Source organism: Zerene cesonia, chromosome 5 (genome assembly GCF_012273895.1).
Source record: "Zerene cesonia ecotype Mississippi chromosome 5, Zerene_cesonia_1.1, whole genome shotgun sequence".
Classification (NCBI taxonomy): Eukaryota; Metazoa; Arthropoda; class Insecta; order Lepidoptera; family Pieridae; genus Zerene; species Zerene cesonia.
In genome coordinates, this window is record NC_052106.1 from 8,209,996 (window position 1) to 8,229,348 (window position 19,353).

Genomic DNA, 19,353 nt, shown 5'->3' on the forward strand with positions numbered 1-19,353 from the left:
TGTTACTTATTTTAAAAGTGCAACCTTAATAAAAAAGAACCAACTATCTCATTCTAAGAACAAATAAAAATAGCTTAAATCACTACCACTCTGTAATCGAATAACATAATATTATCAGTACAAGACTATTATTTAAATATATTATTAAAAAGCTGTTAGTTCCGACGTAATTAAATTCCAGTTCCACTTCATTAGCAATACTATAGCGTTCACAGATAGAAAAATTAGGTTCGCCGTCAAACAAGAGTGTTGCGATTGAGTGGGTCACTCGGTAATCGCTTGCTACTGCTGTATCAAATGCGGTTGTCTCTTTCTGACGTATGCATAACGAAGCCAGGTGAACGGGACGGGTGATTGCGAGCTCGACACCGTTATACCACAACGACAGCTTGAATGAATATAGCGTTTTCTCCCGCGCCAAAACAATGACGCGGCGCGTCGACTACATGCAATAATTAAATCAAAAGGACGATTTAATTATTTATTTAACAAGTGCCGTTGTTAAGTCGTATGCTGCAGCCGCTTGTAAACATTTATTGCGGATTTTATGCGGCCATTTATTTGATGTCGTGAGTAACGGCTTCATTTGTGAAAAGTACTGTTAATTCTTCTTGTTTATGGGATTGTGCGAGATTTATTCTGGTTATTAACTTTTTGCTTGTTATTGCATTCATTGTAATAAATCGCGAGGAAAAGTGTTATAATGTACGTACATATCGAATATTATGAATGTCTGAGATGCTTTTATTGAGATTACAATGGTCTAATTAAGAAAGTAAAATAAATCTACCATAGGATTTATTTTCTTTCCAATCACTACATCGTATAAAACAAAGTCCCTTTCTCTGTTTGGCCCTATTATGGACCCCTGTCCCTGTTTTTTTTAATGGATAGAGTGATTCAAGAGGAAGATTTGCGAAACTAGTAAATAATAAAAATTAATGTTTCATATCTTTATTTTTTACCACCATGGGATTTTCAGCCATTTTGAATGTTCATTTCAACCAAATCGATTTAGCTGCAACGGACTTTCGCATATATAATACAATATTGATTACGTTACGTTAGCGTCAAAATTTGATATCCAAACAAAACAGCGCAAACATATTTGCTGTCTGTACAGTGTACAGTGTACATATAACGCAACCGAATTTGCAAGGTGCCAGATTATATTTGACATGGAAAGTATCCTTGTGAAAGTTAAATATTGATAGACAGCGAGCGCAGGCTTGTCCGATGTTTATTCGCCACCGCTTTCTATTGTGGGAGGAGATTGCAGATTGGGGTGTATCATTTTATGTGGGGATTATATTGAACAGCATTATTTTATAATTACATTACTGATTCTCTGTGTGAAAGTTCTCTTAAAGTCGATCCAGTTGTTATGACATTGACCATTTTTTATTTTGCGAGTTTGTATGACAAATAGTTTTATTTTTTTTAGCATTCACTAAACAGTATGCTTACCAAAAATTGTTTTTTTGTTTGCTTCAACGCGCTAATCTTAGGTAGTTCATAAGATTAGCGCGTGCTCTGCCGATTTCGATGAAATTTGATACGCATAATTCCTATGGATACGGGAACTATTTCAGGAATTAGGGTATATATTTTCTGTTTACAGTGACAAAGTTAAATCAATTTAATTTATCCTTACAAAAAGTGAGGAACATGTCAACATAAAGTGAGGAATTTGCAATATACGAGCGTTCTACTCATTGTTACGAAATTGTCTCTCCTATTGAAAGTCAAACTAATCCTAGTTTAAAATGAACGCAACACTTACACAAATGACACTGCTTTGACATTTGCCACAAAGCCAGCTTGTCAGGCTCCCTCTGCATATACAAATACTCAACAATAATCTTCATTGTCTTTATGTGGAGCAAATTCAAAAACGGCTAGACTTACTGCAACACAGAACGAAAATTTTTCAAAAAGCAATTGCAATACTGTAGCTTGAGAATCTGTGTAATGTTATAAATTGAAATGTATTAATAATTAACTTTTATTTATTTATTATTTATTATTATTATATCTAGCCACTCGTTTCAACTCCGCTTGGAAAAGAATCAAAATAAAATAGCCTGTGATAGTTACAGATATTGTGGCTTTCTTTTGGTAAAAGAATTTTTAAAATCGCTTCAGTAGATTCAGAGATTCCCCCTACAATGTTACAAACTCACCTGTCTTTAATAGTATAGATTATTTAGTTTGAAATAGTTCATTATTGCATGAATGAATTTTATTTCCACTTGATTTCAGTAGTTTTGTTGCACATATAATAAAGGTAAGGTAAAATATACCCACATAATATAATGCAGTAGGCGAGGCAAGATTCTTAACTGCCACTCATACTTGCTCGCAGTATTTTGTTTTTCTTTGTTTACAGAAATTTTGATCTCGTACAATATTCAACTACCTTTCCACTCAATAATTGCTTTTAAATTAATACACGTTAAGAAACCAGTGCGAATTATATTTGTGTGCACTTTCACTGAGCAAACGAAATCACCTTTTATCGACTTATTTACCTGAGAGAGGCGAAAGTCGCGTAATACGTCGCCGCAAATTTCCAGTGCTATAAAATAAAACAGACATTTCAACATATCATTTATTTTTGACTAATACATTTCTTAGTTTCTTGAAAAAATCTTCAGGGTTTTCTTCGTCCCACGAATGATATATCTTCGTCTTTAACAAATACTTTAAGGTTGTTGTAAGGTATTTACTGTCCACGTCACCTTTTTTTATCAACACTACGGGGTCATAAGGTGTACCGTCATCCAAGAATAGTCTATGGTACTCAGCCAAATGCGTTTCCCATCTGCACCATTGCGATTTAGCAAAACTATTACTTATAATCAAAATTATATATCTACTTTCATTAATGCTACCTAATATCGATTCAGATATAAATGCACCTATTTCAAAATCTCTTTCGTATATACATAACTTTAAATAGGGAGGTGTTGATTCTAACTGGGCAATCATTTCTAAAACAAAATCTCTATCGTCGTTGCAATACGACACAAACGCGTCGTACTTGTAACCTTTCGGTTGAATGTCCTTCGCTTGGAGAGATTTCTTTATAAATTTACGACCTAACGCAACTTTAGCTAAGAATAGCCAGTATCTTATATAAATTCTGTATCTATACAACACTATGATTATGAATAAAAGGAGAGCAATTGTAACTAACGATGGTGCGGTCCAAACTAGCAACATCATATTGGATATATTCTGATAAACTAAACAACGGAGACTTTTTATAGAAGCAATGTAGTCAGCAACTCTACGGTCTTCCCAAACATCAGGGCTGCTGCATAATATATTAGAATTGGCAAAGTACTGCTTCAATATGAGAGAACCGTTCACTTGTAGCCACATGTAGGTCTTGTACATAGAATTGCAATCACAGACGAATAAATTATCAGCAAGATCAATTTCTACAGTAACATTGCCGCTCTTTTCTAATAGATAGTTGATGTCTGCTATCATGCTCAAAGTGAAATGCGTTATTTTGTTGTTCATAAGATATAACTTTTTAGGCTGCACTCCCGAGGATAGAAATAAGGGCTGCCACCACGACACAAACAAATTTTCACTGAGATCTAAAACTTTTAAAAGTTTTAGCGGTTTTAATAATGTTGGTGTGATATAAAATAATTGATTATCAGAGAGAATTAAATGTGTTAACTTTGGCATGGTTTCGAAAATGTTATCATCATCGTTGAAACGTTTTATACCACAATTCTTCATTATGATTACTTTCAATTCATTCAAGCCCTCGAATTTAGCGCTTGTCAGATTTTCATTTGCAGTCAACGGATTGTTTTTTAAATTGAGAAACTCCAGGTGTTTCAACGGCTTAAACGTTCCGTTGCCAATGTGAAAAATCGTCCCATTTTCCATATTGAGGATTCTCAAGTTACTCAGCCCGATGAAAGTATGATTATATATATGCTTTATTCTATTAAATGCTAAATTAAGGAATCGCAAATCCTTGCATTCACTAAAGACACCTCGATCAATTTCATAGTACATTGGCCTCGAATCTAATCCCTTGTTCGATGACAAATCTAGCAGCAGGAGCTGTTGGTTAGATATATGCTTCAAATGAATGCCAGGTAAATTGTTTCCACTTAGCAATAGTATTCGTAATCGAGGAAATTTACTGGGGTCGAAAGCATTATGACCAACAGACATGGCTAAAATTCTTCTTAAATCCATAATCTCTATGTTTGGCATATATGGAAAATCATCATCATCAATAACTTCGAACTGGTTGTCTGCTAAACTAAGTCTCGTGATTGATGAATTTGCAATAACTTTCATTAAATCTTGTGGGGGTCGTTTTCTGAATCCCATACTTGATAAGTCCAAATATGATAGATTAATGTTATCTTCTTTCATACTAATTAGGAATTTTATAATCGTCTGAGAGTACAAGTCATTTTCGCCAATACGCAGCTCAGTCAGCATTTTAAGCTTTGAAAAACTATTGGGATGAATAAAATCCAACCTGCATAAATTAATGTCAAGTTTTTTTAGTAGTGTGCCCTTCATAGGATCAAAAGCGGCTTCTGAGATTTCACCAAAAGCATTTTCGGATAAATCCAACGCCTTTAAATTAGGCAAAATTGCTGGCTTCAAGGCAGGAGTTAACGTAGCAATATTCTTAAAATTATTATTAATTAAAGTGAGATTGCGGAGATTTATCAATCCTTCAAATGTACCTTCTTGAATCGAGTGCAGTTGAGTATTATACGAAATAGACAATTGTTCCAGACTAGATAAGTTCCTAAATAGGCCTGGTTCTAAATTATGCAGTCTACTATTACCATCAAATCTGAAGACCTTCAAGTTGTAATACATATCTAGATCTCCAACAAGGATTTCAGGTATTATCGTTGTCCTTATAATTAACTCCGTGGACGTTCCTAGAGTTACCTGAAATGGAAACAAAACATTTATGAAAGCAGAAAAAACTAATTATATCTTGTCTGAGTTGATTAAGATTTGGTATACTCGTATCAATAGTATTGATTTGAGATACAATATAATATGATAAAGGCCTTTATGTTTATTGTATAACAGAAGCATTTACTTTTTATTCGGTTTTATTATGAGACCCACAATAATGACATAAATAGGTATTAGAATGTGTTGCAATTGATTCATTCACGGCTAACCCTCGGAATTTGTGTTATGATAAGCTAACAGTTTGCAGGAGGCAATTAGGATTGTAAAGGTACTCCTAATAGACAATAAAATACGTAGTGTTTGTATTTTGATACCCTGCACGTATATAATTATTTTAGCAAGATGTTTATCAAAGGCAAACGAGATAAGCATGCTAATAGTTTAACTTTGGTAGAGTTAGATTTGACTGAACCTGAAAAAATACATGGAAATATCAAAAGACTAGCTTGATTCAATCGTCGGTTGAAATTTATTCGTGATGTATTGTTTTAAACGACCACGTCACAAATGTGTTCTCTTCAGGTGACTTGTTATTTACGGGTGACATTTTTATATTACTGTAATATATTATGTATAATCTTTTAGACGGTTAAGTTATAGTATTAAGTTTGTTTTTGAATGTAACAATTGAATATTATAAGCTATGTGTATCAATGATGGCGAAAATGTTAAGAAAATTGTTAGTTTACTAGTTTACTATCCGAGCGAGTACAAATGTGTGCCAATGAGGTTTCAAGGTTTATTTAAAGAGATTTAACTAACAAAACTTGTGATTATGTGTGTCAATTAGTGACTTATTCAAATATGAATTATTGTGGAGTTGAATGTTATTGTAACATCCGTTTCTACCTCGTGCGTGTAGGTTGTAAGATAATGATGTTAGTTTGTTTTGTTTTCTTAAATTTAATGTTGATTGATATTTCGTTATTTAGGTAGTGATAAGAAGTCTTGTCTTGTGTCCTTATGTTTTACCTGTTTATATTATTTTTTATATGCGTACATTATTTAAATTGTTAATTAAAATAGCACATGAAACATAAGCCATTAAAACGTTTTTTTTATTGTATCTGTGCTACGTGACTTTAGATTAGGACAGTAGGTATTTTCCCACGGCATTGCCCGAGTAAGCAAAGAAAATTGCCACTGCATGAGATGTTCCACCGCACTAATAAATAACCTATGTCATTGTCTGGCCTCCTAAGTCTTAATTTTCTCTAGACTCAAAAATCATACCATAAAATCACTCTGTGTGTAAGACAAACAAACATGCAAACACGGTTTTGCATTTGTTATAGTACAAGGAAGTTAGTAGGTATATAATGCTTCAATAAATTATTAAAAGGTAAAGGTGAAGATGAAGGTGCAATAATTTGCATCCAGCTCAAAGTTGGTGCGATTGTTCAAAACACCGAGATAAAATGAAATCTAATAAGTCCTCACTGATCCGAAATGTTTAAAAACAAATGTTATTCGTAAAGAGTAACTTTTGTCACATAATAAGTTCGGATTAAAATGAAAAAAATCAAATTCCTCTTTCTTATGAGCTACCCTTTTTTGAATGAATGATTCAAAAAGTTGGAAGTCTAATCGTCATAATGTGCACTTTGCACACACCCTTTGATTTAGTGTAACCTACTTTGCGCGTTTTAACGTGATAAAAATTTTTTCGTTTTTGTGAAAAAAAAATGTTTTTCTAAAAATTGCGAAAAAACTGTGTAGTTACTTTGGACCCAAATAGGATCCATAAAATCCTTTTACATTTTCGACCCTGGGTTGTCCTAGGTCAGGTACCTGAAGTCATTTTGTATAAAAAATAGAAATAAACGACCTTCGAACTAGAATATTACATAACAGGATAGAGTTAAAGGAAATAGGGTTTTGAAGATCTGTAGTTTAGATTTTACGAAATCTCAATGAAATCTGCGTTGTTTTGATTAAGATTATTGTAGAAGTCAGTTGTATTACGCGCAATATTACTTTATGAAGGAAAGGATTTTTTAAATCTCTAATCTGCTGTACCCTAAAACAATTGTTAGTATTTTTTATGTTTATACGTGTATCAGTCACGTAAAAACCACTAAACATTTCTTTTTAATATTATAAATGGTCGCAGACTATTGGTATCAATTTATAGGGTACATTTCATTAAAAACAAAATTAGGGGTAGACTATACATATAAAGAGGGGATACAATAATTACTTTTCGAATCTCACCTGAAATGTGAGAAATGAGGTATCATTGGATAGATTTTTAAAAATTAAAAAGACGTTTCTACGTAGACTTTTTGCTAAAATAAATGGTTGACGAGAAATGCGCACCTAAAGTAGTAAATGTCATACTGACCCTCTCTCGAAAATCTGCTTACTACCTAACTACAACATTTTGTTATCAGAAACCGCATATGGAAAGCTAGTATTTAATAAAGTTTAAGGGTTGAATAAATTTCATTTCTATGATACATAATTCAATCATATTTCACGCAGCATTCTTTCTATCAAATAAATAATAATTACTACTTAGTAATTTATCATGCGTAATTGTAAAGCGCTTTGCAGAATTAAACTGGATCAAACTGGTAAATGCTTTACATGAAGCAGGATTTTGGCCATTTGCCTTGAAACGCCTAAGTTATAAACTACATAACAGAAAACAGTGGGTAAAAGGCGCACAAATATTACTACCTTATTTGTCTTTTCACTTTCATAGCAATAATATCATAATATCATAGGTATAGTTCGCATAATAACGACAATATTTCTAAGAAAAGCCTCATTATTGTTGTGTATGATTAAACATATACTGCACACGTATGTGCGCCCGATGTTGTTTATATAAACACTGATTACATAGATTATTGGTGTTTTCTCACATTTGATAACATTTCACGAAGTTTACATCGTTACTGTAAATTTTCCAAATATTGTAGCTACTAGAAATTCTATGGGCAAATATCATAAATGTAATGATATTCAAGTGTGTTAGTGATGTTGAGTCATTTCAAGATATCATGATGAAAATAACTTTTGTAGTAGAGTTTTTCTTTATTGATGTCTTGTAAATAGTTATTATATTACTATCTACTCCTTACTTCGGCAATGTACCAATAAGTTCTTGTGATAGAATTTAAATTTGGATCCCAGTTCCTACGATGTATGTGTCGCGGTCGCCTTTTTATTAAATGGAGTCACTTAATTAATAGACTGAATTACAAACTGCAAATCAATAAAAGTCATTCAAATTTAGATTCACTGTGCTTTTTTGCCAGTGAAATCTACACAGCGTTTCCATATTATATGAATAGCCTAAAGCATCAACCGATTAGGTTCATTAAAAGTATACTCTACGATTATATGACTGGATATTATTGAAACCGTTAAATAAACGGCGTCGTACTAAATCGAAAACACTAAATTATCCATAGTTTATTCGATATAGCTAAGCAAAGCGAGCAAGGGAATTAATTATACAAATGCCTAACTACCAAATACATACCAAAGGTGTTTTCTTGCATTCGTAGTTGCCAAAGCACACAATAACATCTCTGCTTTTAGTCCCGCGACACAGGCAGCCTGACTTTCTATCTCTGCCCAGGTCATTGGGAAGGGCCATAGAGATGGCGTCCACTGGCGGGCTTAGCAGGCTAATGCTGATTTCTTCATAGTCTTGCAGTAGATTGGAACTCGCGTACTGAGCGTAGCACAACAGCAACCAGAGGTATGTCGATGGCATTGCACGGGTATTGTCTGGAATTCAGAGTATTTATTATTACTTTTTTATTCGTAAGTTTACCGACCAAGAACTACGGAGGTTCTCAGCATGTAGCGGTTTAGCATTTAAATGTCATGCCTTTTTAAGCATTCTTCTAAGTCAGAGACGAGACAGAATTTTGTAGACTTTGTTATTTTTCTTTATATATAAATTATGTTTGACAAATTCTGTGATCGAATAGGCGTAAAATGAAAAATCGTGTTAATTCATTTTATTATTTTTTTTTTTTATTCAATGGTGATGCAACATTTATTTTAAAAATTCGTTGTGTCAATGCAGTATGCCTTTAAAAATTTAGTTACAGTACAGTTCATTTCAGTATCTTGGTTTAAAATTACGATGAAAATCGACATTATGCATATATTTCTTCTAGACGCTCGTCCCGGCTCCGCCCGGATATCAAGATACTGTTTTATCCCAAGAAAGCATCTAATCGGGATAAAAAGTATCCCATCAGTCAGCTTATACTGTCTGTATACCAAAGTACCAAATTTAAATATAAAATACGTTCAGTTTCAGCGTGATTGACGGATAGTCAAACAAACTTTCACATTTATTATATGAGTCTCAAAATTGTCAGACGTCATTTTACTATTATTGTATTATATTAAATCATACATATATTACATGTACAACTACTATATATTAGATACTTATAAGTTATATCTCTAAGTAAGGCCGAAGTTTCTTCAGCTATAGTGTAAAGAACATGATTTATGATATATTATGTACATATTATGTAGTAATTGCTAATTTTAGGGTAAACATAACATTCAGTCACTTATTCAGGCGTCTTGGTTGAAAACCTAAACATTTTACAGTTTAGCCAAGAAATATATTTTGAGTTGAATGACCTAGGTCCTAGGATGTATCAGCGATTTAACTAAACGCACGTCACAGCTCCGCCCGGATATCATGATTACAGTTTTATCCCAACGGAGAATTTAATCAATTGATTGATCGTCATACATCCTAACAAATAAACCTTCACATTTATAACATTAGTGTGTGATATTGTGTACGAGCATAATATTAGGTCGTATGTATGTTTCAAGTCTTCGGTTAAATTAAAAAATTAAAACGTACAAAAAGATAATAATAATTGGTGTATAAATAAATTTCGTCGCAGTTATCTTATCTTCTCTGTAATATTTCTAATTTTAAATTGTAAGAACTTTTCATATGTTTATTTAAGGTAACTGACAGCTCTCTAATTTCCTTGAGTTTGATTTTACGCGAGTATTATAGGTTTAGAATACATTATTTATAGTGACCACGCTCGCTGTAAAGTGTTCGAAACGTCGGGTTAATAATATAATGAATAAATCGCGTTAAAAATTAGTTTAAAAGTCGTAAATTTCAAAAGCACCCTAATTGTTATATGAATTTTCCTTAATGTTTGTTCAAGTTTGCGTATGAATTGTTTTTTTTTGTAACAAAATTGATTTATAAAACTACTTGCAGTATCTTTTGGGTGTCTGTCCTCCACCTACGCGAAAACATTAGTTCATAATCTTGGCATTCTATTAAATCTAAAATCTTATATTTCTTTTATCGATGTTAGCGCCTGACATTAAAATACACGAATAGGTATTGTTATTAATTACTTTTCAAATTTACGTATTGTCAAAAGCAATGAAAATTGCTTTATGAAAAGCCAAACATAAGATAACTTTTTCGATTACCTACAATCATTGGAATACACTACATATACGTTTTTTATTAGCGATATATTAATATTGTATTTTCAAAGAACTATGCCATCATAGGTCCATCACGACCTTTGGAATCTCAATTGTTGTAGGGTGCTTCTCTTGCAGAGTTGAGAAAAGTCCAAAGAAAATAAGCCTAAAACGATCAGCGTTTATAATTTAACTATTCGTTCCCTACTTTTTTAAAAGGGAAGACGTCAAACATCGTTTAATACTAATTGATTTCATGAAAAAAGGAGGCAGCGTCGCTGCTGCGTCATGTGATAAAAATAATTGTCCCGAATTTTAAAATGTATCAGAAAATTGTTCTATCAGATTTCTAGAATATTGAATAGATCTATTCTGTCTGTACTCTTTTCATATTACTTACATCATATTAAATTCGTTATATGTACAGCAAAACTCACCTTAAACCATCCAAGTCACGTCAACCGTTACAATCTTTGATCCTCAACAGATGGAGCAATTGTATCTTCTGTGGCCATGCCATTTATTATTCCTTAGTATTTACCATTCACATGTAACGCACTTACATCCTATACACGTTCAAAAAATACATTAAACTGCGTTAATATTTTTGGCGTAACTTGCCGCGATTCGCGTCCGTTTCGTGGTCGTACTTTCAGTCAAAGATGGCATTCCGTCACTACTGAGATAATATTTGCACTATGTGATAATTTTATTGTGATACGCGACACGTTCTTGTAGATTTTGGCGCCTTTTTCGCCGCCAGTTTTTTTTGTGTTTATTATATTATTGTATGTTTAACTTATGTTTAATACACTTATTACAGTTACGATAGACTCTGGAAATTTTAAGTTACAATTTAAATGAAACCTTCGAAGATCCTTGTAATCATTTTGTTTTGTACTTGTATTATCATATAATATGAGAACTGCGTAGGCGTTACTGGTATTTCCATTTTGAATATCTATAGAACGTGAGTATTAAAATAATATATGTTATTACTTTATATTTTCACTGAGATATTATACTAAGTTATATGCGCATTTTTAATCTTGTTAAGTTTCGAGATGAAAATAATCGAAGCAAAAATAAAACGTTCTTAGCAGAGCGATTTTACTCTTTTAAATTATAGACGATATAATATATGTATATACATTTTAAGAATTTACAAACAAAAAACATAGATATAGCATAAATAGTTATACAGATGAGAAAAGGCAGTGAATCATATTTTGTATTGAAAACATTGAGTCTCTGTGTCTTATGAGAATAGAATGGGAATAAGAACCAAACCAAGAACAACCAACCAAAATTTCAAAATAGTTAAAACTCGCACTATTCACACTCTACTAATCTTATCACACGCGGCTCTTTTCCTAGCGCCAGTACAAAGTATTGTATAAACTATAATCGATATCTTCATATACATAAATTTGAATAATGTGGCATGCCACTCATTTTAGTATATTATTTCTTAGCATATAAAAAAAGTGTGTTATGTTATCATACCGTTGGAAACCGTAGATTGGAAAAAATAATATGCCAACGTCCACGAATTTAGCGTATAATTTCCCAACATATCAAGAATAAAAGTGAGTTCTTCGCATACAGTCGTGGTCTATACTCTATATTCCTGATACTATTCAGCAATAGTTCTGGCATATTATTTTTTCAAACTATGTTTTTTCAGGTAAATTCGCCAGAACTGTTGCTGACAAGTATCTGGAACTATTGAAACTGTACTGAATGTTAACGGAAATATATAAATATATTACATGCATGTATCCGGCATATGATAATATTATGCTAAGCTCGCTGACATTTAAACATGGCGCTATTTATCATATTAAAATATCACTAATTTCTTTCAGTTCCGCTTTACTCTATGTGTTGTATTGTTTTGCATTATTTTCCAGTGTTTTGCCGTTCCTTATTAGTTAGGTATTGTGAATTGTTGACGTCAAATCAGTTCGTATACCTACTGGCATCTAAATTGACTTACGTGAATGCTTTGGCAAATACTTGATAGACATTTTTTAATAAATATAAAAATCAAGTTAGCATTAAATACATAATATGCAATAAAACTTTAATATAAAATTTTCATACGTCTCGCTATAATTTCGTGTTTAGAACAAATTCTGTTAAAATAGATAAATCTGTTCCAATTTCTCAGGATATCATATCCTCTGACTTCGTAAAAACCTATTTTGGTTCTTTATAAAAAACCTATTAGGCGATTTATAAGCAAATTAAATCGTAATAAAAATATCATGTAAATCAAATACCAAATCTAAAAAAAGTAATATTATTGTATTATGCTACTTACAGTTACGGTTTTATGTATTTAAGATTAAGAAAGTAGATAATTCTTAAGCAAAAATATATATGACTAATCCCTTTAGACACGTTTTAAATCTTCAACTCAGTTACTTTAAGAGTTAAGACTCGATTTCTGAAATCCAAGAAATAGGATAGTATCAGCCGGATTAAATAATTTCCTCGTGTATTCTCTGTACCAGAGCAAGTAAGATGATTTAGTCGATTCTATCATTAAGGCGTATTTTTTAGTTTTTTGTAAGTTTAGTATTAAGCATATCATAAGTGCTATAAAATGAATATTTCTTTTATATATTTATTCCCTGCATCAGTATCTCTTACGCTACAAATGAACGGATACTATTGCATTCAACTGCGTGCAAGCAACCGACCGACAAAACACAGCGGAAACTTTTGAGATTGTTATCAATAAATATAAGTTATCCTTTTTTACATGCAGTTACAGTTACTTGTCATAGTGGACGCGAGTTTCTGAGAACCAATAGTGACCCAATTGAAGTGATAACTGGATTAATTGTACGCCAGTGTCGGTCTTTTCTTGTGTTTGATTAACGATACTAATTTACTTTCTGTGGATTTACTCGTATTGCTTTCTCTGCAGACATGATTTGCAAAAATATTTTAAAGGTGCAATGTGCTAAACTCTAACTCAAATATTTGTTTATTCAATTAGACTTGTCGTAGGAGCACTTTGGAATCGTCATAACACAGTTTTAAGATTTACTACCGGTTCGGAGAGCAATTTCTACACAGAAGAACCGGCAAGCAACTCTGTAGTTGCACTTTTCCAATTATGTAAATTCTGGATTTCTATGTAAGATAATTTTTCTGGAAAGTAAGCAGTCCACTTTATGAGACCAGAAAACTTTTAAGTAGCTACATAGTTCAATCACAGTTTAAGGTTTTTATTGCGTTAATAGAAGCAGATCCCGTATATAAAAAATGTTAAGTCTGTGTATCACTGGTCTGTCATGTTGTTGCGATGATGCGTATATCATATACAGACTATATATTAAATAAACAATGTTGATTTACACTTTTAGTTGTTATATTGCACTTGGAATATTGTTGATTATCTCTAATGTTGGGAATACCTACTAAGTGAACATTGTTTTTGGCAAGAACAAATTAATATTATGCTACTAGTTGTAATCGAAATGTAAATAATTTCATGACTCAATAGCCTTTTGATGTTTAGATATGTGGACCGACGATGTCGGGACTGACATCTACCAGCTATCTAGCTGACTAACTCAGTCTTAAAAGTAAAAAAAAAGGTGTTTCCATGGGAACATTGGGATTCAAAGACAAAATAATTTTCCTGGATGCAGCAATTGGATATATAAATATGCATAAAATCATTCACCGTATGATTTAACATCTGCCATTTAACGTGTTATTACATTATTTTATTAGCTCATGTGAGTGTTGCTAACTAATCTTACGCAAAAAGAGATAACTCGGAGTATTTGTTTTGTGTCTAGCGGTGAGCCTACATAAATTCAAAATTCAGATAAAAAGCCCATGTTCTGATTAATAGAGATAACATATTATGTAGGTCTATCGGGGTACTTGTGTTAAGGAAAACAACATTTACACCACCAATTATGTTCTATCTATAAAGGAAAACCTATTGTAAGGTAGTATACGGACACAATTTTTTTTCTTTTTAACGTTTTTTTTAACTGCACTCATAATGTTCACTTTACTTCAATATTAAAGAAATCAATCGTATTGTAAATGAATAATACATACATATAATTTTAAATAATTTAATGATCTAACCACAGATTAAATGGGTGATGGTAAGGAGTTGGACAGATTCTTGATCAGCTCATCCATTTGTATGAGGTTGATCCTGGCCTGCCGCGCTACCTGGCCTTCGGGCAGCTCTGGAGGCTCGTGACGCAGAAGGTTTGCTGACTCAGCGAGGATTTTGCGCGACTCCTAAATGATAATATGATGTGAAATTAGCTCATAGAAGTGCAAGGGAGAATGGGCGCAGGTGATTTGTATTTATAAAAAGATTAAATCGTATATATTTTGATCAAGGTAGTACTGATAAAGCTTTTTTTTCCTTTAAGGACATTAGATCCACACCCAACTGGATACCCTTTGAAACTTACACAGTTATTTAGCACAAACAAATAACGCACCGTAACATATCCCAGCATAACCATGGGTCCTTCCTCGAGGGACTTCCTCCGGCCCGTCTCCGCGACCGCCGCGTGCAGCTCGAACAGCAGGGACCCGCGCAAGCGAGTTTCAGCTGCATATACATCATTAGTTTAGACATTCACACATTAGTTAAACATAGGATTGGGCTTCCTTGTTTAGAAAGCAAAATTTGTTTATAGACCTCATCTTTCATCTTACTCGGGGGTTGACAAGTCGATTTTCTATATAAAAGTAAATTATAGGATTAAAATACTTAAACCACGTCTTATCCATCTAATAAAAATGACACTCTTACCTGGCGCCAATATCTCCAACAAATTGGCAATCTTCTGGCACAGCTGTGTCTTCAGCAGCAGCCGATCGTCCGAGACCCCGGCGAGCCCCGTCTCGTCCTGCTGCCCCACCAGCTGCGCGAGCGCGAGACCCACATCCGTCATATAGTAGTGAGACGGGTGCAGGTAGCTGCTGCAATGGCTGATGAATCTGTGATAATATGGCACTGTTAATTGCACGATAGGAAGCGAAATAAATAAAAGTTTTTTTTATTTTTGTCATCTTTATTGTGTTTTGTGAAATGGTCTATTAACGAGATGTTATGTAACGAACGACGCTCTTAAATCAGAAAAGTAAAAAAAAAGACTTTAAATAACAGAAAAAAGAGTCAAGGTCTGTGTATAATCTCACTATAGCACAAATAGCAAGCTCACTCACTCTACTCAAAAATCTGATAACTGTCAAGCCATTGATAACCAATAAATATTCCATTATTATAATCGTTTTGAACGCACTTTTCACAAGCATCCGGATCGCCCTTGGGCATGGCGCTTAACTCCTTGCCAATATCCTGCAACAGCTGCTGTATGATGGCATCAGAAACTGCGTCATCGCAGGTCGAACACTTCCAGAATTTGTTGTCCAAGCCACGGGTTTTTGGATCCGGGGAGATCGTTTTATGCAAGATAGGAAGGATGAATGTCTCTGGGAGGAGATAGCCTCTGCAATCCCTAAAATACCAATAGACCAATAATTCTATTTGTAGTATGTTATATTATTGAGAACTTGATATAATAATTTTGTTTCTTATGATATTTTTTGTAGATTTTGTAATATCAGGCGACTTAACAATTAAATTGCCACACATCGTATAGCTAGCTTATCGTCCGCGGTTTCACCAGCGTAGCCGGAGATGTCTCTACATCTACCAGCGTCTCCAGGCAGGAAAATCGGATCATAGTCTTTCAATTCAAGTGCTTATGAATAGCTATTTTAAATATGATGGAACCCCATTTTCAAAAAAAAATATTTCCTTAGTACTATATAACATCAGAAATATTTTACCCACATCAAAAAAATAAACAAAAAGCAACTCAAATACAAGTAGTTAAGGGTGTTTATTAAACACCACACTTACTTCTTCTTACACTTAACAGCACTGTACATAGTTCCGAACTCAGTGACATCAGAGCAGCGGTCGCACGTGCACTCAAAGAATTTGGAGTCGGCGAGGTGGTGGCGGCGTGCCTCCGTGCCCCACAGCGGGTCCGTGTAGCACACTGAGATGTGGGCCCCAGAGGGGATGTTCGAACCAGCGCATAGAATCTAAAATACATAGCATAATAAATACAAAAAAAACATGACACACACACACACACACACAACATTATCAATGGGAAAAATAGTAATCCCTTTGGTTTTCTTTATTTAACCTGATATCTGTAATGTTTACTTTATACAATTTTGAAACGTGATAGAGAGCCAAGTTACTTATTACTTTAACGACAAGTTATAACTTACAATATCTCCGTTGGATGTGAAGCTCTTATTACAGTTGGCGCGGCAATTATGTTCAACCATGGAGATCCTGTCAAACACCGCCACGTATTCTGGTTCCAGGAGTGGCACTTCGTGGCCATTTATCTTAAAACAAATATGAGTGTTTTAATTTTATTGGTGAAACGTTGAAAAGCTTTAAAAGAAAGTATATGTATTTACGATGATTTCAACATTCAATTACCATTTACCAAACGCAGAGACAGAGTCCTATCATACCTGAACTACACCGCAGCACCTCATAATCTCATCCTCATTAAACACGGTCTCCAACTTGAAAAACTTCCAAATGAACTCCAGTATCATCTTCCGATCGTTGTTCCACTTGTCCGTGTTGCGTCTCTCCTCGCAGTGCGACTGCAGCGCCTGCAGCTTGCTCCAGACCTTCGAGTTGTGGTCCCGCTGGTAGAGGCAGCGGAGTACCGTGATGCACTGGTAGTTGGGGTGCGGTGTGCCGTACGTTGATATTGTTACCTGGGAAAAATTGAAAATAGGAGTAAAAAGCTAAAACATTCATTCAATTACGCTTTTGAATCGTTAAAATATATAGATTAAGATTTATCATTTACCACCGGTTCGGAAAGTTTTTTCTAGGGAAGAGCCGGGAAGAAGATCACATGTGTAGATACATATTTTGGGGTTTAATACTAAATGTCATAAATGTGGGGAAAGACTTATGGTAAAAGAAGAAGCAATTACCTTCTCTCCTCTATTTTGTGTGAAATAGCATTCTGGTACATGCACTTCTTTTTCAGTACATTCTTTGCTACAGAACGGCCAACCGCACTTTTCACAGGACACGACTTTTTCCTTTTCCAAGAGCTTATAGCATCCGAGACAGACTGGGGGTGTAACCTGAAATATTAGATAATTAATAAAAATAGCAGATGACGATGATGCCGATGAGAGACAAGTGAAGAGATGGTTATCATAGTGAAAACTAGTATGCTAATTTCGATATTTTAGCATAGAGGACAATTTAAAAATTCAAACTCTTATGATTTTTTTCAAATATTGTGAGAATTCTCAACTGAAAACTAATTACACTTGAATATGCATACAAAACAAAAATACATATACAAAATTACATTACACCATTAAAATCACATACCATTAAAATCACATACCTGGGCAGGACCTGTTATCAGAGGTGACTCGTTCAATATTATGTCTCCTGCCCTTATATTCTTCGTAGCTTCCAAATACCTCCCATACTTGGGGTCCTCCCTAATCCTCGCGGGAGTGCAGCGGTGCTTGTGGACTTTCCAGTCCTGCTTCTGATGATCTCTCGAGCAATAGTGCACTGACTGACAGTTGGAACATTTGTGCTCTGTGGGTTCGAGGCAGATTGCGCAGCAGCCGGTTTCAGTCATGACTGGAAATGAACGTCTAATCTAAACATCTAAGTAAGAAGAGAAAACATTGAAATACTAGGTACTCTGGGTACGTTCATAGGTCGACGTTTCGTTTTCTTCGTTCCTGTCGTCAATTCAATCCTGATTCTTTATCCCTTTAAAGCGGACAGTGCATTTATTAACAATGTTCAAGAGCGCCGGTGATCGCTAACCATCAGGCGAACTACCAGCTCAGTTTCTCGCTATGACAAAAATTCTATTCTATTCTAAGCTAGCTCTATTATATACGATTACATTTGTCGGGTTGCAAGCCGGATATACATCAATTGTTCTAAGTATAACATAAAAGTGTACACGATGTAAATAAATAATAAAAGCGCCTGAATAAAATTAGAAGCAATTATTCAGCAATACAATATTTTCAGACTTTTCAAATTTCTATTTAAACATATCTGTTTTTTTCTATAAAATTACCTATCGATTATTTGATAGTACTTTGCTCTATACCTACTCTCTAAGAATTCGTTTTAGTTCACAAAATATATTGATTTATTTCTTCACATTTCTGAATAATAATAATAAATATTACACACTTACCTGCGAAATTAAACAAGTCTTAAATTAATAACGTACGGACGGTATTATCTGTTAAAACAATTGAATTTACCAGCACAATAGTTCCTGTAACAATTCCGACTGTCAACTAGATAGAGCACATTGCGTACGCGCATGCTTCAGTTTATAAATAAATCGGCTGAAACTTGACGCGGTATCTTGCACCAATGGGTATTTTATCCGAAACGGGGGAGTATTTTAAAATATTGTATGTTCCATTTGCATAATTCATTATACATTTAGGTATAGGATTATTAATATTAAATTTAATTTTTAGTTTTATAGCATTGAAATGAAAGCTTCATAAATGAAAATTTTTAGAAGAGAAAAATATTGTTTATATACCTATCCAAACTTTGGGCCTAAATATATGAAATGTATCAAATGTCGATAGGTATTCTGAGTGTGTTTCGAGCATAGCTTTAAAGGAATAGTGATAACCTCGCCATTTATGACATTCTATATAAGCGATGGTGGATTTGCTTTAAATCTCTTTGCTCGCGATTTCATTACAAAAAATCCTTGTCAAAATTATTAGGGACACGCTCATTAATTTGACAGAGATTTTAATTCTGTTCCTTTGTGTGTTTTATAATTCACAAAA

General features: G+C 33.7%; 2 protein-coding genes across 2 annotated transcripts; both read right to left on the reverse strand.

Annotated features, from left to right (window-relative positions):
- Nucleotides 1-2,607: 2,607 nt before the first annotated feature.
- On the reverse strand, nt 2,608-8,713 carry LOC119840228 (toll-like receptor 3). The gene is made up of 2 exons (XM_038366743.1): nt 8,477-8,713; nt 2,608-4,950 (listed from the first exon to the last, which is right to left on the reverse strand). Exons 1-2 carry the CDS (start codon nt 8,711-8,713, stop codon nt 2,608-2,610), a joined length of 2,580 nt encoding a protein of 859 aa, XP_038222671.1.
- Nucleotides 8,714-14,547: 5,834 nt separating this feature from the next.
- On the reverse strand, nt 14,548-18,851 carry LOC119840040 (SET domain-containing protein SmydA-8). Its single transcript, XM_038366535.1, has 10 exons — nt 18,732-18,851; nt 17,907-18,154; nt 17,479-17,634; nt 16,999-17,253; nt 16,744-16,866; nt 16,361-16,548; nt 15,738-15,953; nt 15,245-15,432; nt 14,928-15,040; nt 14,548-14,718 (listed from the first exon to the last, which is right to left on the reverse strand). The coding sequence occupies exons 2-10, from the start codon at nt 18,150-18,152 to the stop codon at nt 14,563-14,565; spliced, it is 1,641 nt and encodes a 546-aa protein (XP_038222463.1). The 5' UTR covers nt 18,153-18,154; nt 18,732-18,851; the 3' UTR covers nt 14,548-14,562.
- Between the last annotated feature and the right edge of the window lie 502 nt (nt 18,852-19,353).